Genomic DNA, 22,474 nt, shown 5'->3' with positions numbered 1-22,474 from the left:
TTTTCGATTGTTCAATAAAAATTTTGTTATTGCTTTATTATTGATTGTTCTAAATATGTAGTTGTATGCAATTATTTTAACACTTTAAAGAAATAAATGGTTTCCCTCAAAGTGCCGAGTCAAGCAAAGAACCCCCCCACCAGTAGATTTAAAATTAGTGATTAGGGTTAGATAGCCCCGCAATGGATATGCATAGGAAACCAACCTCCTTATTTTTACTTTATGCATGCTCAATATGCACTTTGAGGGAAAGCAATAAAGATTATTTAAAATTTAGATGAAAATTCTTACAACCTTGTGGATATATCTGAAGTGCGGATGGATTATGGTACAGATATTTTCAACCAAATTACAAACAATAATACCAAGGCTATGTAAGTATTTTTTGCTTTCTTTGTGAAGTTAAACTAAAATTGCTTTTTGTAATTTTTGCCATAGAATGAATGATTTTAAATTTAAGTCGTATTCTGAATTAAACTTTGAAAATTAATATAGAAAATTATTTTTGTAAAGAAACAGAAAACAAAGAATTTATCCAACTTTTAGAATCTTCTGTTTTAATTACTTTTCAAAAGTAGATATTTCTCCACATTTACTAAGTCTAACGCGTGATATATCTAACACTTTATTATTATATCCTAAAGTCAGAAGGTTCAGTGAGAAAACTATTATGGCTAGCTCTTTTTTCTTCTTTTTTTTAGAGCATCTTTTTTTTATGTTCTTAAAAAGTGTGTTTGTTAGATTGCATTGGTGTGAAATTACCCAGTATATACAAATTCTTGGTTTTTTATACGGATTTGAAATGACATATTTGTTATATAAATCTGTCTTATTTTTGTAGGTGCAAGCACATGACTCAAAAAACCTCGTTTTCTCTGATCTTTGTTCCCGAGTCAAATTTGCATGAACTTGATCTTGTTGCTGAGGACATGGTGAGTTGGTTTTTAGTAATACACATTCTCTTTGTCTTTGTATGTCTTAGTGTTTTGGTACAGAAGCTACACTATAATTCCGTCCGTCTGTCTGTTTGTGGGACTAATAAAACCTGACTTTCTTGGCTGTTATTAAAGAAGATGTAAATTCTTTGTAAAAATTTTGTTAGTCATTGTGCATATATTTTTTTCTCACATGGTACAAGCCTAAAATCTTGCAATATTCCAATATTCAAAATTACGATCTCTCATTTAATGGCTGTAAACTTTGTAATCTCTATATAGTCTTGCTTGGGTAATAAACAAGCAGTGTCCTATCATTTCCACCGATAATTTATATAAGAATAAGGTATATAAATTAATTTACTGTTCATTATCTTATTCCTTGGGATCCCTAAATATTTGGAACCTTGAAATAGGTCATGGTCATGCTTACAAATGTTAGTTTTACTTATACGACTCAATTATGTTTAGGAGACAAGAAACCTTTGGGTGGAAGGGATCTCCCATCTTGTTCTTACCCTCAGGTAATTGAAAAAGTCCTCTAGGGGCACTTGTGGTGTGGGGGATGGGGTGAAGTCGCCCCCCCCCCCCCCCCGTAAGACGGTTTGTTCTTTCTAGAAACAGACAAACTTTTCTTAATTTATAATAAAATGTGCACTTTCGGCGTAGGGCAAATTTCTCTGCAAGGGCTATTTTTTTATTAGTTTTGAACCAAAACTGAAGGTTTATCTATGAAACAAAGTAGAACGATGTCTTTCTGTTTGTCTGTCTGTTTGTTTGTAGCGAAGGATCTAGCTTACCGCTGAACCGATCGGGTTCTCCTTTACAGGGTAGCTTCTCATAGGTTCCGGGAAGGTTTATAACCCCCCCTCCCCCCCAAAAAAATGAAAATAATTTTTCTTTTAAATCTATAATACGAAAAATTGGTTTTATTAACGAAGCCGCTAGTATTGAAAAAAATTGAAGCGATTGTTTTTTTACAAGACCTTTGATATTTACGCTAGAGTGTGGGTATATCACATTGTTTTCCTGCTAACTGCAGACAACCAACCCTTAGATTGCACAACATTTGTTTACAAGTTCTGACATGAAAAAAATTTACTACAATCAACAAAACAAATATGAGATTACACACCATAATTTTTAAAAATCAAATGAAAATAAAATTTTGAATCCTAATATTTTATTTAGAAGCCTGAGCAACCAGAAGGAATATGAACGATACCTTAAAAATGCCTTCAATAAAGCAGATGATAACAAAAGTGGATATCTGAATTTTGAAGAGGTATATTTAAGATGGCTGATTAAGTTTGTCTAATTTGAATTAATTTGAAAAACAATAGGTATCGTATTATATAAAGAAGAAAGAGGGAGGTCATTTTCTAGTAAATCCCGTAAAGGTGTGTGTTATAAGGCCTAAAAATAGTAGTAGAACGATAAGGTGCTCTATATATTTGTATTCCCTATTGAATAGAACAATAGGGAAATTTTTTTTTTTTTTTTTTGATAACCGTACCTGGAATATCTTAAAAAATAAGAAATTTCTATCAAACGCTTTGTTTGGCTCAAACTGACAAAAATTTAAAAAAAAAATATAATTATAATAATAATGTTTTCTATAGGTACAAGGTCCTTTGTTTAATGGTATAGATTGTTCTTAACCTTTACCTTGTACCTATAGAAAACATTATTATTAAAATTATATTTTTTTTAAATTTTTGTCAGTTTGAGCCAAACAAAGCGTTTGATAGAAATTTCGTATTATTTTAAGATATTCCAGGTACGGTTATCAAAAAAAAAAAAAAATTTCCCTATTGTTCTATTCAATAGGGAATACAAATATATAGAGCACCTTATCGTTCTATTACTATTTTTAGGCCTTATAACACACACCTTTACGGGATTTACTAGAAAATGACCTCCCTCTTTTTAATTTAGCTTAAGATTTCTGTAACTTCTAAACCGATGAGTTCTCAATTTCAGGAAATCTTTGCATAGGTTCAGGGTTGGTTTTAGGCTATTTTATAATAAAATAAGAAATGGGTAATCAAAATAAAAACCCCTTCCCCCTCATGTGGCTCTAGAGGCCTCTAGGGGGCGTAGCCGCTAGTGTATATATAATATATATTTGAATTAAATTTCTGTTTTACATAAATTTTATCCATGTACATTGTACACATAATTCTATCATTTATTGTTGTTAAGATAATTTGATTATGATTTTAACGAGCACAAACCAACACTTTATGATACTTAGACTTTAGCAAAGCATTTGATACTGTCATTTACAATGTAACAGGGAGGTTTCAGCAGAGAGAGGAGACAATAGGCTGTTTATTACACTAGTCCCAAAATTTTATAATATCATTTTCTTATTCGTTGGCTTAACAACTTTGGGAATTTTTACATAAATATTTCCCTGATTAGATTAGATCCCTGGTATTCAGACAGTTGAAATTAACATTCATAATACACCAGATACTTTTCAGATGTTTTAATATTGAATTTTATTTTTTTGTTTTGAATTTTTTTCTTTTTTGTATTTGAAAAAATAATATTTAGGTATTGCGTTTTATTTCTTTAGTTTCAATCTTTTGATATTAAGTAGTAATTTTCTTGTTGTATGATAACTTCAAATTTTAAAATTTTGTAAAACTTGACCGTTTTTCTTTGAATTTTCAACTTTTTTGTTTAAAGTATTAGAATATACTTTCAATGTGTTATATAAAGGATTTGAAAATCTATCTTTCTTTAAGACGTAAGTTTTTGTTTAAAAACTAATCTTGTTGTAGGTAAAAATATTGTGTCGCCAGATGAACATCAAGATGGAGAAGGAGGCGATGCAGAAGCTGTTTGACGAGGCCAACACAAACAAGGGGGATATCAACATCAAGGATAAATCACAGGTACCTCCTCTGCACTGGAAGGGTTGGAAGGGGGGGGGGGAGGCAATGGACTATAAATTATACTGGTTCCCAATGTTTTATAAACACCTTCTTTTATTTGTTGGCTTCAGTGATCATTATTAGATATTGATTGGGGCTAATTGAACTTTCTTGCAGTGTCTAAAGTTTTCAACCAATAACTTTAATCTACAAAAGCGTTAATTTTGTTTATTACAATTGGAGTTTTTTTTATCAATTTATCGTTTATTGTCTTATCCCTTAAGACCAATGGTTAAAAAACTAATAAAATAAGAATTTCCTAGCAAACTTTTTAAAAGAAAAGGGACAGATTTACCATCTTTTGATTCCTTTGATTCTTTGGTCTAGGTTTTGAACGAGGATGAATTTATCGCATTCTACTACAAGCTTATGGAGCAAACAAATCCTGCTATCAATGATATTTTCAACAAATATCAGAATGTAAGTTTAGTTAATCATCTGAGGTGTGGTAGGCTGCACAGTTTATGGCCAGTGGGTGTATTTATTGGGGGGATGAAAAAGGGGGAAGGCAGACCTTCTAATTTCAATTTTAAAGGGGACAGATAGGGAGGGGGGGGGGGGGGTAAACTTTTCGAACGCTTATGTTACATTTTTTTTATATTGATGCTTTCACTGAAACAATTTTTTTTTAACCAACGAATACCTGATATTCAGTAAACTATCATACAGAAACTACAAACTTCAAAGAGGAAAACTGCGAAAATACTGTATCAGTGTATTCCTAACCATCTTTATCCACGTTATAGAGTTGCTAAGAATCATCTTTTAGCTTTATTAATATTTATTTATATATTTGAAGTTAAAGGTTCCAAAACAAAATATTTCGCAACATTAAAACATTTTCAGAGTGAAGGCCGTTTAACAAAAGAAAATCTTCAAAGATTTTTCAGCGAAGAACAAAAGTTAGAACTACCAGCTCTTGAATGCGAAACTATTATAAGGTAATAAAAACATAGAATAAGAATAGATAAATAGTTAAGTAATTTATTTTACTTCATATCTACTAAAAATAGCATATTTCAGCAAAACGTCAACTTCTACTTTGATTATTTTTACCTTGGTCGGTACGAATGAAAGGCGCACGGACATGCCTAAATTATAGTAGCTTCGCAGCAATTTTATAGAAGATGAAATGAAACACTAATTGCCACTTAAATCCAATCAATGTTTATTGTTATTGTCATGGTGATTTGTGCAATTTTTTAACTAAATAGGGTTTAAAAATATGTTATTGAAAAAGGTACCAACACAAATTATATATTAATAGTTTACAAAAATAATTGATTTCTCTTATGTTTATAATAGCGGCTACGTCCTTAAAGTCATTTTCACTCTTTACAAAATGGTTATATTATATACCTTCCATGGACCTATATAAAGCTTCTCTGTAAAGGAAAACCATATCGGGTTTAGCAGTTAGCGAGATTCATCGGTACAAGCACTATCCTGTTACTTTTATAATATGATTATGATTTAGGAACCACGAGACATCAAAAGACCAGAAATCTTTATGTAGAGAAGGATTCAGACAGTTCCTCATGTTCTCTGATCTGCAGGTCAATTTAGAACAGAATTGGGTTCCCGCATGAATAGTATTACTCAATAGGGCTAGTAAAATGTTTTAAAAATAAGGGACCAAGTGCGTTGGAGTGGTGAAGTAATTCTGAGATTTTGCTTTACATTTTTTCAAAGTAGACATAATATTTATGTATCTTTGACTTTTTCGAAGCATTTAATACCTAGTTAGTTTGTTTATTTTGTTAACATAATACCTATAGAGGTAGTTTTAGTCACAAAGAAGAAATTTTGGCCGTTTGTCACAGATTTTTTTTTTTTTGTCATTGAAATGTAGAAATAGTCTGTAACATGTTATTCTAAATAGATTTTTCAGTACTAACTATCATAACTGTAATAACAATTGAAAAAGGTAAGGTATGTAATTATCACTTTTACAGGACATTATGGATAAACTGGAGAGAACCCAAGTACGAGAGGATATGAGCCAACCCTTGTCTCACTACTGGATAGGTATGTTCTTGTTTTTTATTTAAAATGTCCCCTTTTTTCTCTATGATGGACAATGACTTAGGCTGTTATCAAACAATGTAATACTATAAGCCTTACGTTTAAATCTTATCTTTTTCTACCCCCCCCCCCCCCCTACACGCACAAAAAAAATATACATTTTCTAACTTAAATCATATAGCAAAAAAATAGTTGAATCTATATCTATAATACAAAATAGAATGATGTCTGTCTGTCCGTCCGTCTGTCCCTTAAGGTCTCGGTAACCACTCTTCAGGGAATTTACCTACTGGTCCTGTGGTGGTTTTAGGCTATTTTCTTGGGGGGTGGGACACCCCCAACCCCCCAAAAAAACAACAAAAAATAATTTTTTAATTTTTTAAAAAATCAGTTTGAAATTAGTGGGGGTTTTTTAATTTTATCGAGGAAAAGCCCATAGAGGCTAGGGGCGATGCCGCTAGTAAAATATATTTCCCCAATTAATGTAGTATCAATCAATACCCATAATAATGGAAAATATACACTCCTGGATCATTGTTATTCATTTTTCAGCCTCATCCCACAACACCTACCTAACTGGAAATCAGCTGACAGGAGAAAGCAGCATAGATGCCTATATCAACGCGCTCAAGCGTGGATGCCGCTGTGTTGAATGTAAGAATCTTAATTTTTAAAGATAAAATAAACCGACTTCTTTGCTATGCTTATATAGTTGCTTCACTTTCTAAGTTGTACCTAACTGTTATAGGAACCAACATGCTAAGTATGAAATGAATTGGATAATTTTAACATGCATAGATTTAGATCAAAAGCGGACGTACCAACGGACTATCACTTGATATAGAAAATCTTCGCCATAATTAATCATTTGAAACATATCGAATGCGTTTATTGAGTCTAAAATACACAAACCTTTTGTCTTTTAGCTTGAGGAAATATTTAACCTTAAAGGAAAAGAAAATATTATTTATACTGTCAATGTTTTATATTTGTTTTTCATTATATCGGCCAAAATGCATGCCTACTCCAAAGTTGTGTTTTCGTACAACGTACTTTTTTTAGTGGACTGTTGGGATGGTGATGACGGAGAACCAATAATCTACCATGGACACACCCTCACATCCAAAATATTGTTCAAGGATGTTATAGAGGCGTGTGAAAAATATGCCTTTGAAAAGTAAGATTTTTTTTAAGTTGACAAAAAAAATCTTTTAAAATGGATATACCATAACACCAATAACATATGACTAGTCAAACTGGATGTATTTAACTTTTCGTCCGATTGCGAAGTTGGAAAGAATCTTGGGGAAAGATTGATTTATATTTCATTTAGCGTTCTTTTGTTTATTACACAAAGTCTTATAATAACGTTTTCTTATTCGTTGGCTTAACAACCTTGGATACTTTTACTGAATTTTGATTGGTTAGTGTCCAAACGTTTTAACCACTAATCATAATCTCCAGAAGGGGTATTTTGTTAATCATCATTGGGGATGTACATCAATTTATCGGCCATTGTCTTATCCCTTTAGATTCTTGGTTAAATGTATACTTGATTAAAATAAGGCTTCAGTTAAAGTACTAGGACTGAGTAGCAAAATATTTTAATTTGGTACCTACTTATTCATAACTGATATTGAACAATGTTTAGGTCACCCTATCCCCTCATCTTATCCATAGAAAACCATTGTAGCATTGAACAGCAAGAGGTAGGGAGAATTATTATTTTAATTTATTGTAGTTGCTTTCCCGTTAAGTGGCAATCGAGCTTATATCCCCTATACCTTCAATTTTCTAACCCTGTGGCGCTGCCAAGTACTAAAATTATCTTAACTTAATTTAATAAACAAACGAAAGAAAAATCACTTTCAAACAAAGGAAAGGTGTTTCTATGCTTGACTTGGCACTTTTAGGGGAGACTCCTTTATTTAGATTTGTTCGTCTTTCCTTTATTTATCTATTTATTTCTGAAGTTTTCAGCTTTGGTTTTATTGATGGTGTCATTCTTGTTTGTAAAAATTTTGTCACAATTTATTTTCATCCAAAAACCCAACTTTAAAGTTTTGTTCAAATTGAATAAGTGTCTTGTAAGTTGTCAGAAAGAGTTTTGACAAGTTAAGTACCTATGTTAAACTAGGAGTAGAATAAAAATTTTGAAAAATTTGAGAACATTTTTTAAATACTTCAAAATAGGAGAGTTAAAATGGATCTAATCCAAGCAAAACAGGCCGCATATTTTCGAATTTTTAACCGCTTCTTCAAAAAATCTGCAAGTTTATAAAACAGCTCCCGAGTGGTTGCCGTTTAACTTTTTGATTTCTTATCACTGTTCATGAAACAAAATCTAAATTTTGTATTTTTCTGAAAATGTTTTAGCATTTTTAAATTATTTACTAGATAGCATTTGCTAGTTATATATATGGATTTATTTTGTAAAAGATTGTTTTATGAGTTGTACGGAAAATTTATGAAAAGTGACATTGTCAACTTTATAATTATGTTAACTATTAATGAAGTGAATTAAGAATTTTATTTGATATAATGTTGTGTTGGGTTCTTTATGTTCTGGGAGTTGACTCTTTGAATCTGTTTACAGAATCACAAAGATTTGATGCCTTGACTTACAGATAGGTTCTATTGATTAGAGTGAGGTTTATGTAAAAATAAGCTTCAGTGAGGAATGCTGGTCGAATGTTTATTTTAGGGATGGCAATCCGTCAAATTTTTGGACCGGATTCGGATTCTTACAAGAATCCGTCCAAAAAAGGCGGATTCGGGATTCTTATTTTTGGCGGATTCGGATTCCGTATTTTAGCAATATTTTAAAAGGCTTTTTTAAACATTAAAAAATTTAAGTGCTACATGTGTCCTAAGAATTAATGTTCTTGGTGTTCTCTATAATTCACTTCCGAGAATCGAACCAGATTTTAAAAGATATTATATATAATGATGATAATCTTTGCCTTCAAAAAAGGGGAGTTAAAAGAAAAAACTCAAGACGCTAATTTTAGCCTACCAATTAAGAATCCGAATCCGCTATTAAAAAACGGATTCCGGATTCGGATTCCAAAATTGGCTAAAAAATTGGGCGGATTCCGGATTCGGATTGCCAACCCTAGTTTATTTACCCATCAGAAGGTGGAGATCATACTTAAAACTTTTTAGTGATTTTTATTTAGGTGATGTCTCACTATCTGGAAAGTATTCTTGGACCTAAATTGTACAAGGAATCTCCAGATGAGACTGTGGACCATATGCCTTCCCCTGATCAACTTATAAATAAGGTGAACTTGTAAAAATGTTTGGTTCGGTTTAGACGGATACGTCAAGAAAAGATACTTTCCAGTAAGGCTTCGAAACCGATTAATATCGACTTGATTAAAATCGGTTCTAACTTCTGAGCCATACTGAAAACTCATGTATAGCATCGTATTAGAGACAATTTTCTAGAGATATTAAAATAAAAATTATGAAATTTATACCAGTTTAGTTATCCCGGGCCTTCGACCCCTCGGAATTAACAAAACTGTTCCTAATCTTATATTTTTTATTTTAATATCCGTGGAAAACTGTCTATAATACGATGCGTTGAATAACTATTAAAGTTAACTAAAATTATTTTGATTACCCTCCATTAAAATCTTTATACCTTCTATACTATTCAATCACACTGAAACAAATATAAGTACATACTTTTTATAAAGCTTGTTTGCAGATTTAAAAAGGTAACATAGAGTTTTAAGACCACTGGCTAAAAGTAAAGCCTTATTTAACTTTACTTTATAGATATTGGTTAAGGCTAAGAACCTCCCCAAGGCTAAAAAGGTGACACGAAAGGTATAGGAATAATTTAATAAATATACCTAATTATTCTAGAGTTTGCAGTTTGTTTCATATTAACAGGGGATAGTCTTGTTGAATTTATCTTGCATTCAGGGAAACTTTGTGGAGTTCTTGTAAACATTTGGTTTGTGATTATGGAAGTGATATGTGAGCAAGATAAATTGATAATATATAATGTACTTGTACATTGTACCTCCCCTTTTAATTTAATTTTAATGTAACATTAGACTTTAAGATATATTGCATTTCATATTTCACTTCCTTCATCTAGCCTTCATTTGATTTAACATAGCCGATGAAACATAAAAGGGTCTATTTTTGTATTTTATTTTTTAGTCAGGTATAAGGTATAACCAATAATCAAAATAAATTTGTTGGTCAGATGAAGCTTTAAGATACCAAAAACAGCTGTTTTTGGGTATTGTTTATTAGTTCAGTTTTTGGATCTTTACGACATTTTTCCCAAACTAAACCTCCCCAAAAAACAGCTGATTTTAGTCCCTTACCCAACTTGACATTATTTTGCTTGTTGGCTTCACCTGCGTTTATAAATCATGTTACCTTGTTATCAACTTTGTCATCTGTACATTTCCATCTGAAAATCAAGTTCAACAAATATATATTTTGTTTATTAAGATCTTGGTGAAGGCTAAACGCCTGCCCCCCGGAGAGGAGGGAGATGCTGAAGACCCCGATCAGGATGATGATGATGAAAGAGATGATGCAAAGAAAAAGAAGGTACAGCCCGGATTATTAGTATTCCCCGCATTTTTCCCCCAAATAAATGTCGTCGTCGGTTTGTTTGTCTCCATTTCAATACCATGAATGTTTTTTGTGTTTTACTTTACAAATGTGTAACTTTGCTACCGCAAATTACTTCAATAACAACAACTTTTCCTTCTTATTTTCTCCAATCACACCATACAATAACAGAATTGGGCCAATTAACAATTATTGTACAAGTTTACTTTTCTTTTTTTTAGCCTCCAAAGATTGCAAAGAAGTTATCAGATCTTGTAAATTACATCCACGCTGTTCATTTCCATGGCTTTGATAATAAAGGTAAGATAAAATTTGATGCCCTTTCTCCTCAGGGATTTTTTATGGGCGATAAATTGATACACAGCCCCCCTAATTACATTAAAACTATTGGTGAAAAACTTTGGACGCTCAATTCACCATTAGATCTAATTTGCTAATTAAGTGCATGATTACGCGCCCAAACGTCCTACAGACAACCAAACTTTTTGATCGCTCGACCTTTTTCTGGAAGTCCTTACCTTGCATGTTAATAAATTATGCGCCGCGCCTGTTTAACAGCCAATGTGCATCTCTTACTGCCTCGCATCTGATACAGCTGGAGTAGGAATAATGTTAAGATTCGACAGAATGTCACCCCTTCCTGAGCTGGATCTTTAAATCATTTTAATGGTGATTTAGATCGGTTTGAGGCAAATGAGTGTTTTTTTTTAATTGTCGGTTCTTCTATAAATTTTAATAGATATTTCTAATTTAAGATAGCAAGTATTATCACATGTCCTCATTTGGAGAGTCCAAGACCCAGGGAATTCTGGACGACCCTGAGGAGGCCAGGAAGTTTGCCATCTACAATATGAGACAAATCAGCAGGTTAGTATTTGGCGTTTTGGCTATTCCGGCGGTCTCCCTCAAAGTTCCGAGTCGAACACAGTAACCCTCCTCCCTTATTTTGAAATAAATTGAAAATAAAGTGGTGCTGGTTAATTTTTCATTCTTTTTTTTTTGCTTTTTCCGCAAGGGTTAAGCATATATTTATCCTTGACTAAGCAAATATGGCAGGTTTTGACTTTAAAAATTTAGATTATAGACTTTTCATTGTCTTAAAATTGTATTTAATGTACATTTTCTATTTTGTCAGTATTTTTACTTTATAAGAGTTTCCTCTTCAATCCGATATATTCTAACCATTTTTTAATGAAAAAAATTGTCCTTGTCAATTTTTTTTTACTTTAATTTTGCAATGTAATACCTATTGTTGTAAATTGCATAGCAGAATTTTTTCAAGTGATATTGTCAATTTCAAACACCTTGAATTTGTTGCAACAAATATGAGATAAAATTCTGGCAAGTTAAAACATACATTTGAGCATCTTCATTATGTATGGTTTTAAGCTATATTTTAGAAAAGGAAAACCGTACAGGATAGTAATCGATATAGATTATTCGTGGATATTATGTCAGAAGAAAAATAAATTGCCGTCAGTTTGGTTTGATAACATGGGCATCATTTATTAGTCAATAGGAGGGGAAGGGATGTGGAAGATTGTTATTTAAGCCAACTACAATTTTCATTTTATTAAAGTACATGGTAATCAGGTGTAAGTTCCAGTTAATAATAAATCCATTTGAATAGTTTTATGATATTCAGACCTATTATAAAAAGTGAAAGAGATTGATGCATACAGAAATATGACCAATACATAACACTACTCTATTGTACAAGTTTTGTAAAAATTACATAACAAGGGCGGTTTTTGGTCGTTGATGCTTTTTATTCACCTTTCTATACCTATATGAGCGACTACTTTTTTCTGTTTTTTACCTTATGAATTATTTTTGACAGATTTTTTATAAAAAAACGGCTTGCTTTATTGCATCAAGATACATGACAGATCTATATAGGAAATAAAATATTTTAAAGAAAGAGAGACAAAGGGGGGGGGGGTAATGCAACTATCTCGTAATCAGTGAGCAAATGGCACTTAGAATTCGAATTTTCATCTGAAATTTTGCATGAGTAATCCTTGGTAGCTCTATTTTCCCTAAATCGAACAAAAAGTTGGAAAAGTAACGGCTCTTTTCCACTCCAAAACGCTATCAAACGGTTCTAGACGGTAGCTGTTGGTACTAGAAGTTTTAAAAATGGTTATTGCTATCATTTAACATGAATTAAACCAAAAATATGTTTTAAAAGTTGATTCCTACGTAATTGATGATGGATTTACCCTGAAAATAGGCAAAAAAAACGGCAAAACGGCTGAGCCGCCAGCCGTTACTTTTCCAACTTTTTGTTCGATTTAGGGAAAATAGACCTACCAAGGATTACTCATGCAAAAGTTCAGATCGAAATTCGTAAAGTCGTAGTAATCTTTATGTGTAATAGCTTTTTTGTAGTTGGTTTGATATTCAGGGATTGGACAATGGAAGAAAAAGATTAATATTCAGAGATAGGCCAATAGAAGAAAAAGATTAATATTCAATCCAGCCAATAGCGGGATAATTTCAGAACGCCGCCTCTAGTATATCTATATTTGCTGGCCTTCTTAACACCCAAGGCATGATTGCATGACATTATCCTAAAGCCCTTGATTGAAAGCCGCGCATCAGCCTCAGGGAAATCAGCTGAAAGTCTAAACCCAACCCAAATATGTAATATATCTTTTGTTAAAATTTTCAAATTCAAACATCAAAAAAATTTTATATTTGAGGAGTCGGCGTAGCTCACTCGCGGCGGCCGAGCCTTGCCTAAAGCCGCTGTGTATTGGTATTAGGGCTTGACAGTTGCACATTTAGATTGCGACTTCGGCTTGTAGTTGTCTTTAAATAGACCGTTTGACTTGTTATGATATTGCTTAAAAAACATTAGGACTGTATGAAAACTGATCATATTTGCACTTTAGTTAGACAGATGTAAAGTGGATAGTTGAAGAAATCTTGTATATTAATACAACCAAATAAACTCGATAATGATATCTACTCATAAAAAAGCAATAAGCAAAACTTTTGTAGTTTGTAATTGATATTGGTTTTTTATATGTATGGTATTTATATTGGGGGGTCATTGGGTTTGGGTCAAGATAAAGTACAGAAACTAGACTTATAAACTGAAAATATTTAGGTTTCTTCAAAGGCGTTCCATATTTAGAGTCCATTTAATTCAAGAAGGTAGGGGACAATGGGCTCTTAATCACACTATTCCTTAAAGCTTTATAATAACCTTTTATTATTTGTTGGATTAACAACTTTTAGGAGTTTTATTGGATTTTGATTGATTCGATTGTTTATTTAAGTGTCTAAACGTTTTTACCACAAATTAAAGGGGTATTTTTTTATCATCATTGAGGATTTACATCAATTTATTTGAAATTGTCTGGTTCTATACGCCAATAATTTCCAGACATCTTCAGAAACTTGAATAAGATAAAATTACTCCATTTTGAGGTTCTCTAATATACCTAATATTATTATTATTCCCAAGATTACAAACTTTGAAAGTAAAGTACAATCTGAATCAATATTGCTAGATTTTTCCCTATAGGCTTTAATGAACAGTGTATACTAAAATAGATTATTTATTTATCTCACAGCCCATATAAAAGCGTAAAGAAATAGGTTACGAGTGTTTTCTATAGCTTTTGCTTTAAATTGTTCGATCTTGGCTATTCCAGATTGCATAAGGGCTTCCGGTTTAAGGAAAGAGAACGAAGTAGCTGATTTCGTCGTATTTTCACAGTAATTTTTTATTGGTTATTTTAGGTTAAGTTAGGTAAATGTTTATGATTGTTCCGCAGGGTTTGGAAATTGGTCCCACAGTGATAGAGCCCTAGAGAAATTGGAGAAAAGCTACTCTGGAAATATGACCAAACCCGCTACTTTGTTTTTGTTCCATGATCACTTGATCAGGGCTTTTTTATGCCGCTTTTAACTATGTGTAGACACAAAATGTACGTTCAGCCATTTGGTAGCTATTCAACCTTAAAGTTCATAGTTTTTTTTTAGAGAATCGATCCCAGGAACATTAACATTTTACTGTAAAGTTTATCAGATTCCTTTTATTAATTGCTGATTTATTTTTCTAGAGTTTATCCCGGTGCTAAACGACAAGATTCTTCAAACCTTAAGATTATTGCTCCTTTGACCGCTGGATGTCAAATAGGTAAGTCTTGGATTTGTGTTTAATTAAGTAGGAGGAGGGGGGGGGGGGGGGTTCTTAAAAAACAAGTATTGCTAGGTCACCTATGATAGCCTGATCGACATATTTAAAGAGAAATATTCTAAAATCATAGTAGGCTTATTAACATTAGATTTTATCCGATTTTAGAGGATTTTAAATTTGATTTTGGAGACTTTTATTGCATTTTGGTTGGTTTATTAAATCAAGCGTCAAACCGTTTCAATCACTAATAATTTTGTGTATAATCTTTGGGGATGTACAATGTACATAAATTTAACGGCAATTTATGAGATCCTTGATATTAATTCAAGTTTAGATTTCACAATCTCATTACACTAACCTTTCTAATTAATAGTTGCGCTGAACTACCAGACAGATGACCGGCAGAACCTGCTGAACTCCGCCTGGTTCCAGGGTAACGGGGGTTGCGGATACAGGCTCAAACCAGAGTACCTTAGGAACATTCATTTTTATAATTTCATAAAAATACAGTTTTGCAATAAATATTTGATACAGATACTTTTGTAATACAAAATAAGACATGTTATTGTCATATTTTTAATTTTGAAATTTTAGCAAATATGTAAGTTGTTAAAATTACTAAATCTTAAAATTTCTGGTTAAATAATATTAAATATTTATTAGCAGTACTAATATAAATTATGCCTTGTCCGTTGATCAGAACATTCTTAGAATTGGGCTTTAGTAATTATTGATTTACACATTATAAGAACTGGATAAAAGTAAGAAATCCCCCCCCCCTTCCCTACTATCCTACTAAGCCAAACTAAAATAAAAAACTCAAGGCATAATTTTGTATTTTTAGGTGAAGCTAAGCAAGCAATGGAATAATTTTGATACATAATTTAAATTGAATGTGTGTGTGTAGGTCGCCAAAATTTAATTATTATCCCACAAAATTAAACAGATTGGATAAATTGAGGTAAATAATTATTTGTAAATATTTTGACAGAAAAATAAACAATGAATTGTACTGTTCACTAAACTTAAGTTGTATTAAATGTCAACATTATACTCCAGCAAACAACTATTTGAAATCATTTTTTTTGTCCTACTATGTTTATGTACTTTTTTGTCTAAGCTCTCTTAGTATTTAAAAAAAGAGTTAAAGACTCTAGAGGGCTAGGTGTCGCTTCGGGTACTAGACCTCTCTCCACGCACCTTGGAACATACATACAATACTTATGATTGCGGTGTAAAGCGTCCAATCACCCATTTAATATAAATTAGTTTATTGTTTACTTTTAACATCCAACTAAACTCAAGACTGATGAGGGTGCAATGTCCACCGAAATATATTTCAATAAATAGCTGGGAAGTATCAAAGACTTTTTCACTTAGTGAATTTATCATATCTTTCAATTTAATGTTTATTAAACGCTCATATAAAGTCAAATTGCTTAATTGAAGTCTAGTGAAAAAATCTTGTCTGAATATATGCTTTAAAAGACTTGTTAAAAACTTCCATTTGAGTAGTAAAGACTACAGTCTCATTAGTATATAAGGCTTATCTAAAATATTAGATTTCACTAATTTAATTTTAACTTTTTCATGCATACCGTTTTTACGTAAGTATAACGTGAAGGTAATCTTAAAAACTTAATAATTAGATTAAGAACTAGTAAAAAACGAATATTACGCCATTTTATCAATTCACCTGCCGCCGAAGAGAGGTAGATAATCAAATAAATGGGTACTTTCCCACATAGAGTCTATAGAGCACGTTAATGTAGGGTTTTACATTTAACTTAGGTTAGGTTGAATTGGGCATAGGATTGAGAATTTTTTTTATTTATTTTTAAAAAATAAAAGTTTTGTGGTCGCTAGGCACTTTGTGGGAATGCACAATTAGTAGAACAGAACAGCTAGAATATTAGGCACAAATTCAATATTTTTATATTTAACTTTAAATTGCAATTAACCTTATCTAAATAAATTTGAATATTATTCTGCGTATTTTTGGTTGTTTTGTCCTACTTGTTCTATTCGTTAACTCTTTCTAAGTTTTATGCCAAAAGAATTCGGAAATCTAAGCTTGATAATGCTTTAAATTCTTAAAAACTATTGTTTTCATTTAATTCAAATATTTGTATATATTTACGCTTACTTCAACTTTTTTTGTAAAATTTTGTCAGGCTTATCCCTTTATTTTTAGTAATTTCCTTTCCAATAGATTTCCGAGCATGACACTGACCGTTGAGATTATTTCGGGCCAACACATTCCCAAGCCCAAGGGTGCCACCGAAGGAGAGGTTGTGGATCCTTATATTGAGGTAATTTTGGAGAGGTTGAAATAGCCATAAAGTCTTGATTCCATTAAGGATGGGGGGTATGTGGTCTATACTTGGATTTTGAGGTAAATTTCCATTTTCGTTTAGATATTTTAAATTTTGGAGGCAGTTTTTAAAAATCTTCACCGAAAAGTGTAAACTCCTTTTAACAATGCACACTGGTCTGGAGGGGTCAACAATTCAATTTTTCCTACCCATCAATTTAGACAAAAGTTGACCTGCCAGCCTTCAAAGACATCCTGGGCCACCTATATTTTAAATATCAACCCATGTTGATAATATGTTTTTTGAAATAATTTGGGGCCAAAGCTGCAGAACTCTAAAATCTAAGAACGTATTATTGACATTGTTAAATTGGCTATACTTGCTTAAATCTGATAAAATCAAATATCCGTATGTTGGAAATTGTCCAACTAAAATAAGTCCGATATAAGTTCAAAAATTATTTATAACACAAAAAATGGTACAAATGCAAAAATGTGAGTTTTTTTCTCAGTTTTTAAGATAAGGGTAAGTTTGGCAAAATTTTCTCTGAGTGTTGCGCATGTTTATTGAAGAGAATTTGTTGATATTGTAATTGGCTTCATATTTCACGATATATATGGCATCCGATTTTGTTCGTTTTGTGCAATATCTTAAAAACTATTAGATCAATTAAATTTCATCGATGTTGTAATTTAAAATTATTCCGAACGGTAGAGGGGGAAAGGATCTATTTTTGCGGAATAATATCTGAGAAAAAAAATGAAAACATACAAAATAGCTAAATAGTATAAAAATCTGTTATATTTCATGTAGATTAGTTAAAATAAATTTCTAAATGTCAATTTTATTGTTTTATATTCATATAATTGATATTATTCTTTCAGCCTACTCTTTATAAGTCTTCGTGTGTGTGTGTGTGTGTGTTTGTGTCTGTATGCATCCGCGCCTTGTTTATGTCGTAGCGTAGAGTGAGGAGAGACACACACACACATTCAAACACCCAAACAAACGCATCCTTATAAAATATGCTCTAATTTTATTAGCCTTTAGTAAGATGAAATAACAATGATTTAAAATATAATATTTTCTAAATGGATTAAATCAAGAAAATTTAGATAAAATAATCAAGATATTAAAAATTAAAAACGCGCAAATTTGAAATTTGCAGCTAGTGAAAAACTGGTTGAAAATTTTTACTTCACATGATATTTAGCCAATGCAATTGTCTACAAAAAAGTATTTCAGAGTCTTCTTGATTTGACAACTCCTTCACGCCCTAAATATCCAATAAAACCTCGAGAACGGCAAAAATCAGACTTTAAAGGTCATTTTAACGGTCTGTGATCTTCGAGGTCATATATTTTTTTCTCATAAATGGACTCCCTGGCCCCTAAAACCCCCATTTTGCCGTATTGGGCATCAAAATTGGCCAAAATACGGCTAAAAACGAATTGTTGACCCAAATCTCCGTTTTCGGACCAGTGTGCAATGTTTGTGTGTGGTCAACGGACAGGCTATAAATTATACTTATAGCTAAAACTTTATGATTATGCTCTTTCATTCGTCGACTTAAATTCCTTTGGAATGAATTTACTCAGTTCATATTTATTAAGCATTTCAAATTAAGAAATTTCGCAACATATTGAAAGATTATTTTGTTCAGATTTTAAATAATTATTAGTTAGGACTTCTAGACAAAGCTCGTGCAATTGAAGTTTTCCAAAACTCTATGCCACGGGTTTTTGGAAATAAAAGAAAAGATTATTTATCCTTGGTTGATGGATCTGTGCCTCTACAATGTCATGGACAACAGCCTCGCCCGCATGAGGCAACTGGAGAGGTAATTAATCCTTGTTCAGGTAAAAATCCGCGGACATCAGGATGATTATGAGAATGAAGATAACAGCAAGGAGACACAAGTGGTTAGAAATAATGGTAATCCTTCATCCTTTTATAATATAAGTAATATGATGTTTGTCCGTGGGTTTATACAAAAGGATCTCGTTAACCGTTGGACCTATATGGTTCTCCTTTACAATGTAGCTCTTATTATGTCCTGAAAAGGAATATATCAATTAATGGGGAGGGTACCACCACCCTCCCAAGAGAAATCGCCCCTAGAAAAGAAATACAAAAATATATTTAAAGTTCCGCTAGAGACTTATATACAAGGCTTAACAGGCTTCCTTTCGTACAAGAGTACCAATTTTTTTTATTAAATTACAATTGAAATGGGGTGGTGTCGTTTTCCCTAGGGGTTTAGCCGCTAGTTTATGTTTAAAGTCAAAAAAAATAAGTCAGTGTCATTTTTAAACATTTAAATATAATTCACATTATGTTTTAAGGGTTTAACCCAGTATGGAGAGAAACATTCAAGTTCCACCTTCTTGTTCCTGAATTGGCTATGTTAGAACTGAAGGTGATAATCAGACATTTTTAATACATTTCTCGTATTCATTCGAATCCGGTGGATTGGAACCGGTTCTCATCCATACGAAAAAACTATTTCTAGCATCATATTATATCCAGCTTTCTACGAATATAAAAATGCACAATCATAAGATTAAAACCAGCTTTTTTAGCCGGTGCCTTCGGCACCTCAGGGCTAAAAAAAACTAGTAAGTTTTAATCTTATAATTGTACATTTTATATCCGCGGAAAGCCGTTTATAATACGATGCGAGAAATAACTATTATAGGAAATAATAATTATTGAAAATGACTCCTGACTGTGGTATACCACATTGCGTAGAGAATCCTTTATTTTTCGGGATGGATGCTAGGTTCGAATCTCAGTTCAACACTCAGCAGGGAAATGTTTTGGCCAAAAGAACCGGCACAACTCATTTCCATGTAATTCAAATGAAAAGTCGTGGATACAAAAGGTTATTTTGTTTAGGAAATTTAAGACTTTTTAGTGTAGCTTTCCTGATAAAGTTTATCCAGGTTTTTGATTGAAAAATTATATTCAAAAGACGACTTTTCAATCAAATTCAAACAAATTTTTATGTTCAAAACAAAATATTTAGTTTATAGCCTTATCATATTTTTTTTCTCAATAAAGCACATGCATTAGCTTTTTCCAAGACTAATTATTTTAGGTAAAGGACCATTCCAAGAGTAAGAAGGATCAGCATCTTGGATCATTTGCAATCCCTGTCATTTATATGCAAGAAGGTAAATATTGCTATTCTACAAATCTCATTATTTATTCTATTTTCATTGTTAGACTGTTTTAAAAATAATTTTCTTCTGAAATTTCATTAGAATCACATAATAAAAATATATTTACTTTTTAGGTTACCGCAAAGCTGGATTGGTAGATTACGCTGGAAAAGATTTGAAGCCAGCCTGTCTATTCCTCCATGTCACTAAAACAGAAGGAAACTGAGAAAACATTAAAAATGTACTTATATAACGGAGATCTAGTGTTCAATTTCACCTAAAATTTTTGTTATTTTCCAAAAAGTAAATTTGAATAGGTAAGTTAATTAATCCTTCATCGGAGCTGTTTTGATATTTTATTACATTTAGCTATCTCTACAGTTCTGATAAAATGTTTACCTTATTTTATTATTGTTGCTCTAATCCCTTTTCTATACCGTCCCCTTTTGCACAAAAAGTATATAAAATGTACAAAAAAAACAAGAACCTATGCTTTTTAACAATTTAAAATTAAAAAAATGAATTAATATTACTTTCTGTAAAAATAATGCTTTAAGAAATTAAACACAAGCACAAAAATGGACATAAAATATGTGGATATTGTGAGAGATTCTCGCATACCCTGATTAAATGTTTTCTCCCATCTGGCTAATATAACGATACCCCCTCCCTTTAACCATGGAGGAACGTATTGGCCAATATATGAGAATTATATTAACAACCTTAATCACAGTATCCATTTTATATCCATTTGCACAAACTATTATTTTTAAATTATGCTCAACAAAGACGACATCTTGGTGCATCAATTAATTGTACAGCTAAAAATACAATAACAATATGGCTGGTATCATAATATCACATCAATGATAAATCAATAATATAGTGCTTTACAATTATATAAAGTAGGTAAGGTTTTTTTGTCTGAAACTGATCTCAATAACTACTAAACTAATAGGGTCTCTATTTAAGATTCACGTAATTTCTGTGATGGTTTCAGATTTAAGTCCTGGGAAGGTTTTAAGCTATTTTCTAGCCCTTTTCTGTCCCCTTGAATACAGTTTCCCTAGATGCTAGTGGCACAGCTGCTAGTTTATATTTAAAGTATTTATTCAATATGTAAATAATGATTAAAATGATTAACTCATATCATTAAAATTATAACATAAATGTATTAATAAAGAAAACCTATATCTACTGCACAAATGGAACAATTAACAGTGCCTTTTATTAATTTTGTTAATCATAGAAAATGATAAAATTAAGATTTTTTGATTTTATCATTTTATTTGTTGTTATTTTGCACTTTGACTATTTCATATTTTATAATTAATTATAATGTGATGTTTACAAAATATGTATATTATAATATTAATAAAATACATTTAATAAATAATTTATTACTAATAGAATGAATTTATCCTCAAAAGTCCAATCCAGTTTGGGAGGGGAGGGGACACTGGTCCTTAAAGTGTTATAATTACATTTTATTATTCGTTTGCTCAACAACTTTGGAGACTAAATTGAATTTTGATTGATTTGATTATAATGCTGAGTGTCTAAACGTTTCAAATTGTAATCTTCAGAAGGGGTAATTTTGTGTATCATCATTGGGGATGAACATAAATTTATCGGCCATTGTCTTATCCCTTTAGATCCCTGGGATTAATATTATTTGAGAATTTAACTAAATAATTATTTTTTTGCAAGGGATAAGTACTCCAGTTGCCTGTTTGTAGTCAGTGAGGTGTCGAATTCGAGTTTTGACCACAGCGCGTCATTCTAGAGACAGCAGTATAATAGTACCTACTGCTGTTATGTACTGCGCGTGGCACTAATGGTAAGAAGAGAGGGGAAGGGCGCAACTCGTTTCCATACTCTAGAAAAAAGTCGTGCAATCAAGTGGTTGGATGCAGGAATAAAGTATAACCAACAAGATAAATAAATCTAGAATGATATTTGTGGGGCAAATAGAGAGGTCGTCAATTTTTCAATGTGTTGCCTCCCAGCGAGGTTAGGTTAAATGGCTCCGACAAAAAAGAAAAAAATAATTTTGGTTACACATAAATAGTAAAATTTTACTGAATTTCAGTAAAAAATAAAGAATCAGTAAAATTTTACACATAAATAGTAAAATTCATAGATTTTTGGCAATATTCGTTACCAGCATTATTTTACCGTAAACGGTAGTAGATCCGATTATTGTAATAACAAGCGCAATGTTCCCTCCCTCCCTGTCTGACCACAATTCAGAAGATAAGGTAAAAATACAAAAATAAGAAATATTAGAAATAGTACAATTCATATTGTGAACAAGGATGAAAACTACCAT

The 22,474-nt window shown here is 31.8% G+C and overlaps 1 protein-coding gene across 5 annotated transcripts in view; it reads left to right on the top strand.

The window, feature by feature from the left end:
• The window catches only part of LOC145305770 (1-phosphatidylinositol 4,5-bisphosphate phosphodiesterase delta-4-like), a 46,362-nt gene extending 24,808 nt beyond the window's left edge, over positions 1-21,554 (top strand). For 3 of the 5 annotated variants that reach the window (XM_080147566.1, XM_080147565.1, XM_080147563.1), the window contains 25 exons: positions 278-374; positions 842-932; positions 1,407-1,459; positions 2,127-2,220; positions 3,728-3,841; positions 4,208-4,300; positions 4,727-4,821; positions 5,358-5,436; positions 5,836-5,908; positions 6,458-6,559; positions 6,968-7,082; positions 7,557-7,614; positions 9,085-9,189; positions 9,692-9,742; positions 10,385-10,486; positions 10,732-10,810; positions 11,266-11,377; positions 14,587-14,663; positions 15,037-15,140; positions 15,572-15,624; positions 16,876-16,975; positions 18,838-18,913; positions 19,324-19,397; positions 20,079-20,154; positions 20,277-21,554. In XM_080147566.1, coding sequence (XP_080003692.1) covers positions 278-374; positions 842-932; positions 1,407-1,459; positions 2,127-2,220; positions 3,728-3,841; positions 4,208-4,300; positions 4,727-4,821; positions 5,358-5,436; positions 5,836-5,908; positions 6,458-6,559; positions 6,968-7,082; positions 7,557-7,614; positions 9,085-9,189; positions 9,692-9,742; positions 10,385-10,486; positions 10,732-10,810; positions 11,266-11,377; positions 14,587-14,663; positions 15,037-15,140; positions 15,572-15,624; positions 16,876-16,975; positions 18,838-18,913; positions 19,324-19,397; positions 20,079-20,154; positions 20,277-20,368 — 2,165 coding nt within the window. In that variant the 3' untranslated portion in view covers positions 20,369-21,554. The remainder of the gene's footprint in view (positions 1-277; positions 375-841; positions 933-1,406; positions 1,460-2,126; positions 2,221-3,727; positions 3,842-4,207; positions 4,301-4,726; positions 4,822-5,357; positions 5,437-5,835; positions 5,909-6,457; positions 6,560-6,967; positions 7,083-7,556; positions 7,615-9,084; positions 9,190-9,691; positions 9,743-10,384; positions 10,487-10,731; positions 10,811-11,265; positions 11,378-14,586; positions 14,664-15,036; positions 15,141-15,571; positions 15,625-16,875; positions 16,976-18,837; positions 18,914-19,323; positions 19,398-20,078; positions 20,155-20,276) is intronic. The other 2 variants (XR_013874707.1, XM_080147564.1) reach the window with 2 other exon arrangements.
• Positions 21,555-22,474: the final 920 nt, after the last annotated feature.

This window comes from Acartia tonsa, chromosome 14 (genome assembly GCF_053477335.1).
Source record: "Acartia tonsa isolate MP-2025a chromosome 14, ASM5347733v1, whole genome shotgun sequence".
Lineage (NCBI taxonomy): Eukaryota > Metazoa > Arthropoda > Copepoda > Calanoida > Acartiidae > Acartia > Acartia tonsa.
The sequence above is the reverse complement of the archived record's forward strand: the minus strand, read 5'-3'. Positions and strand labels throughout refer to the sequence as shown.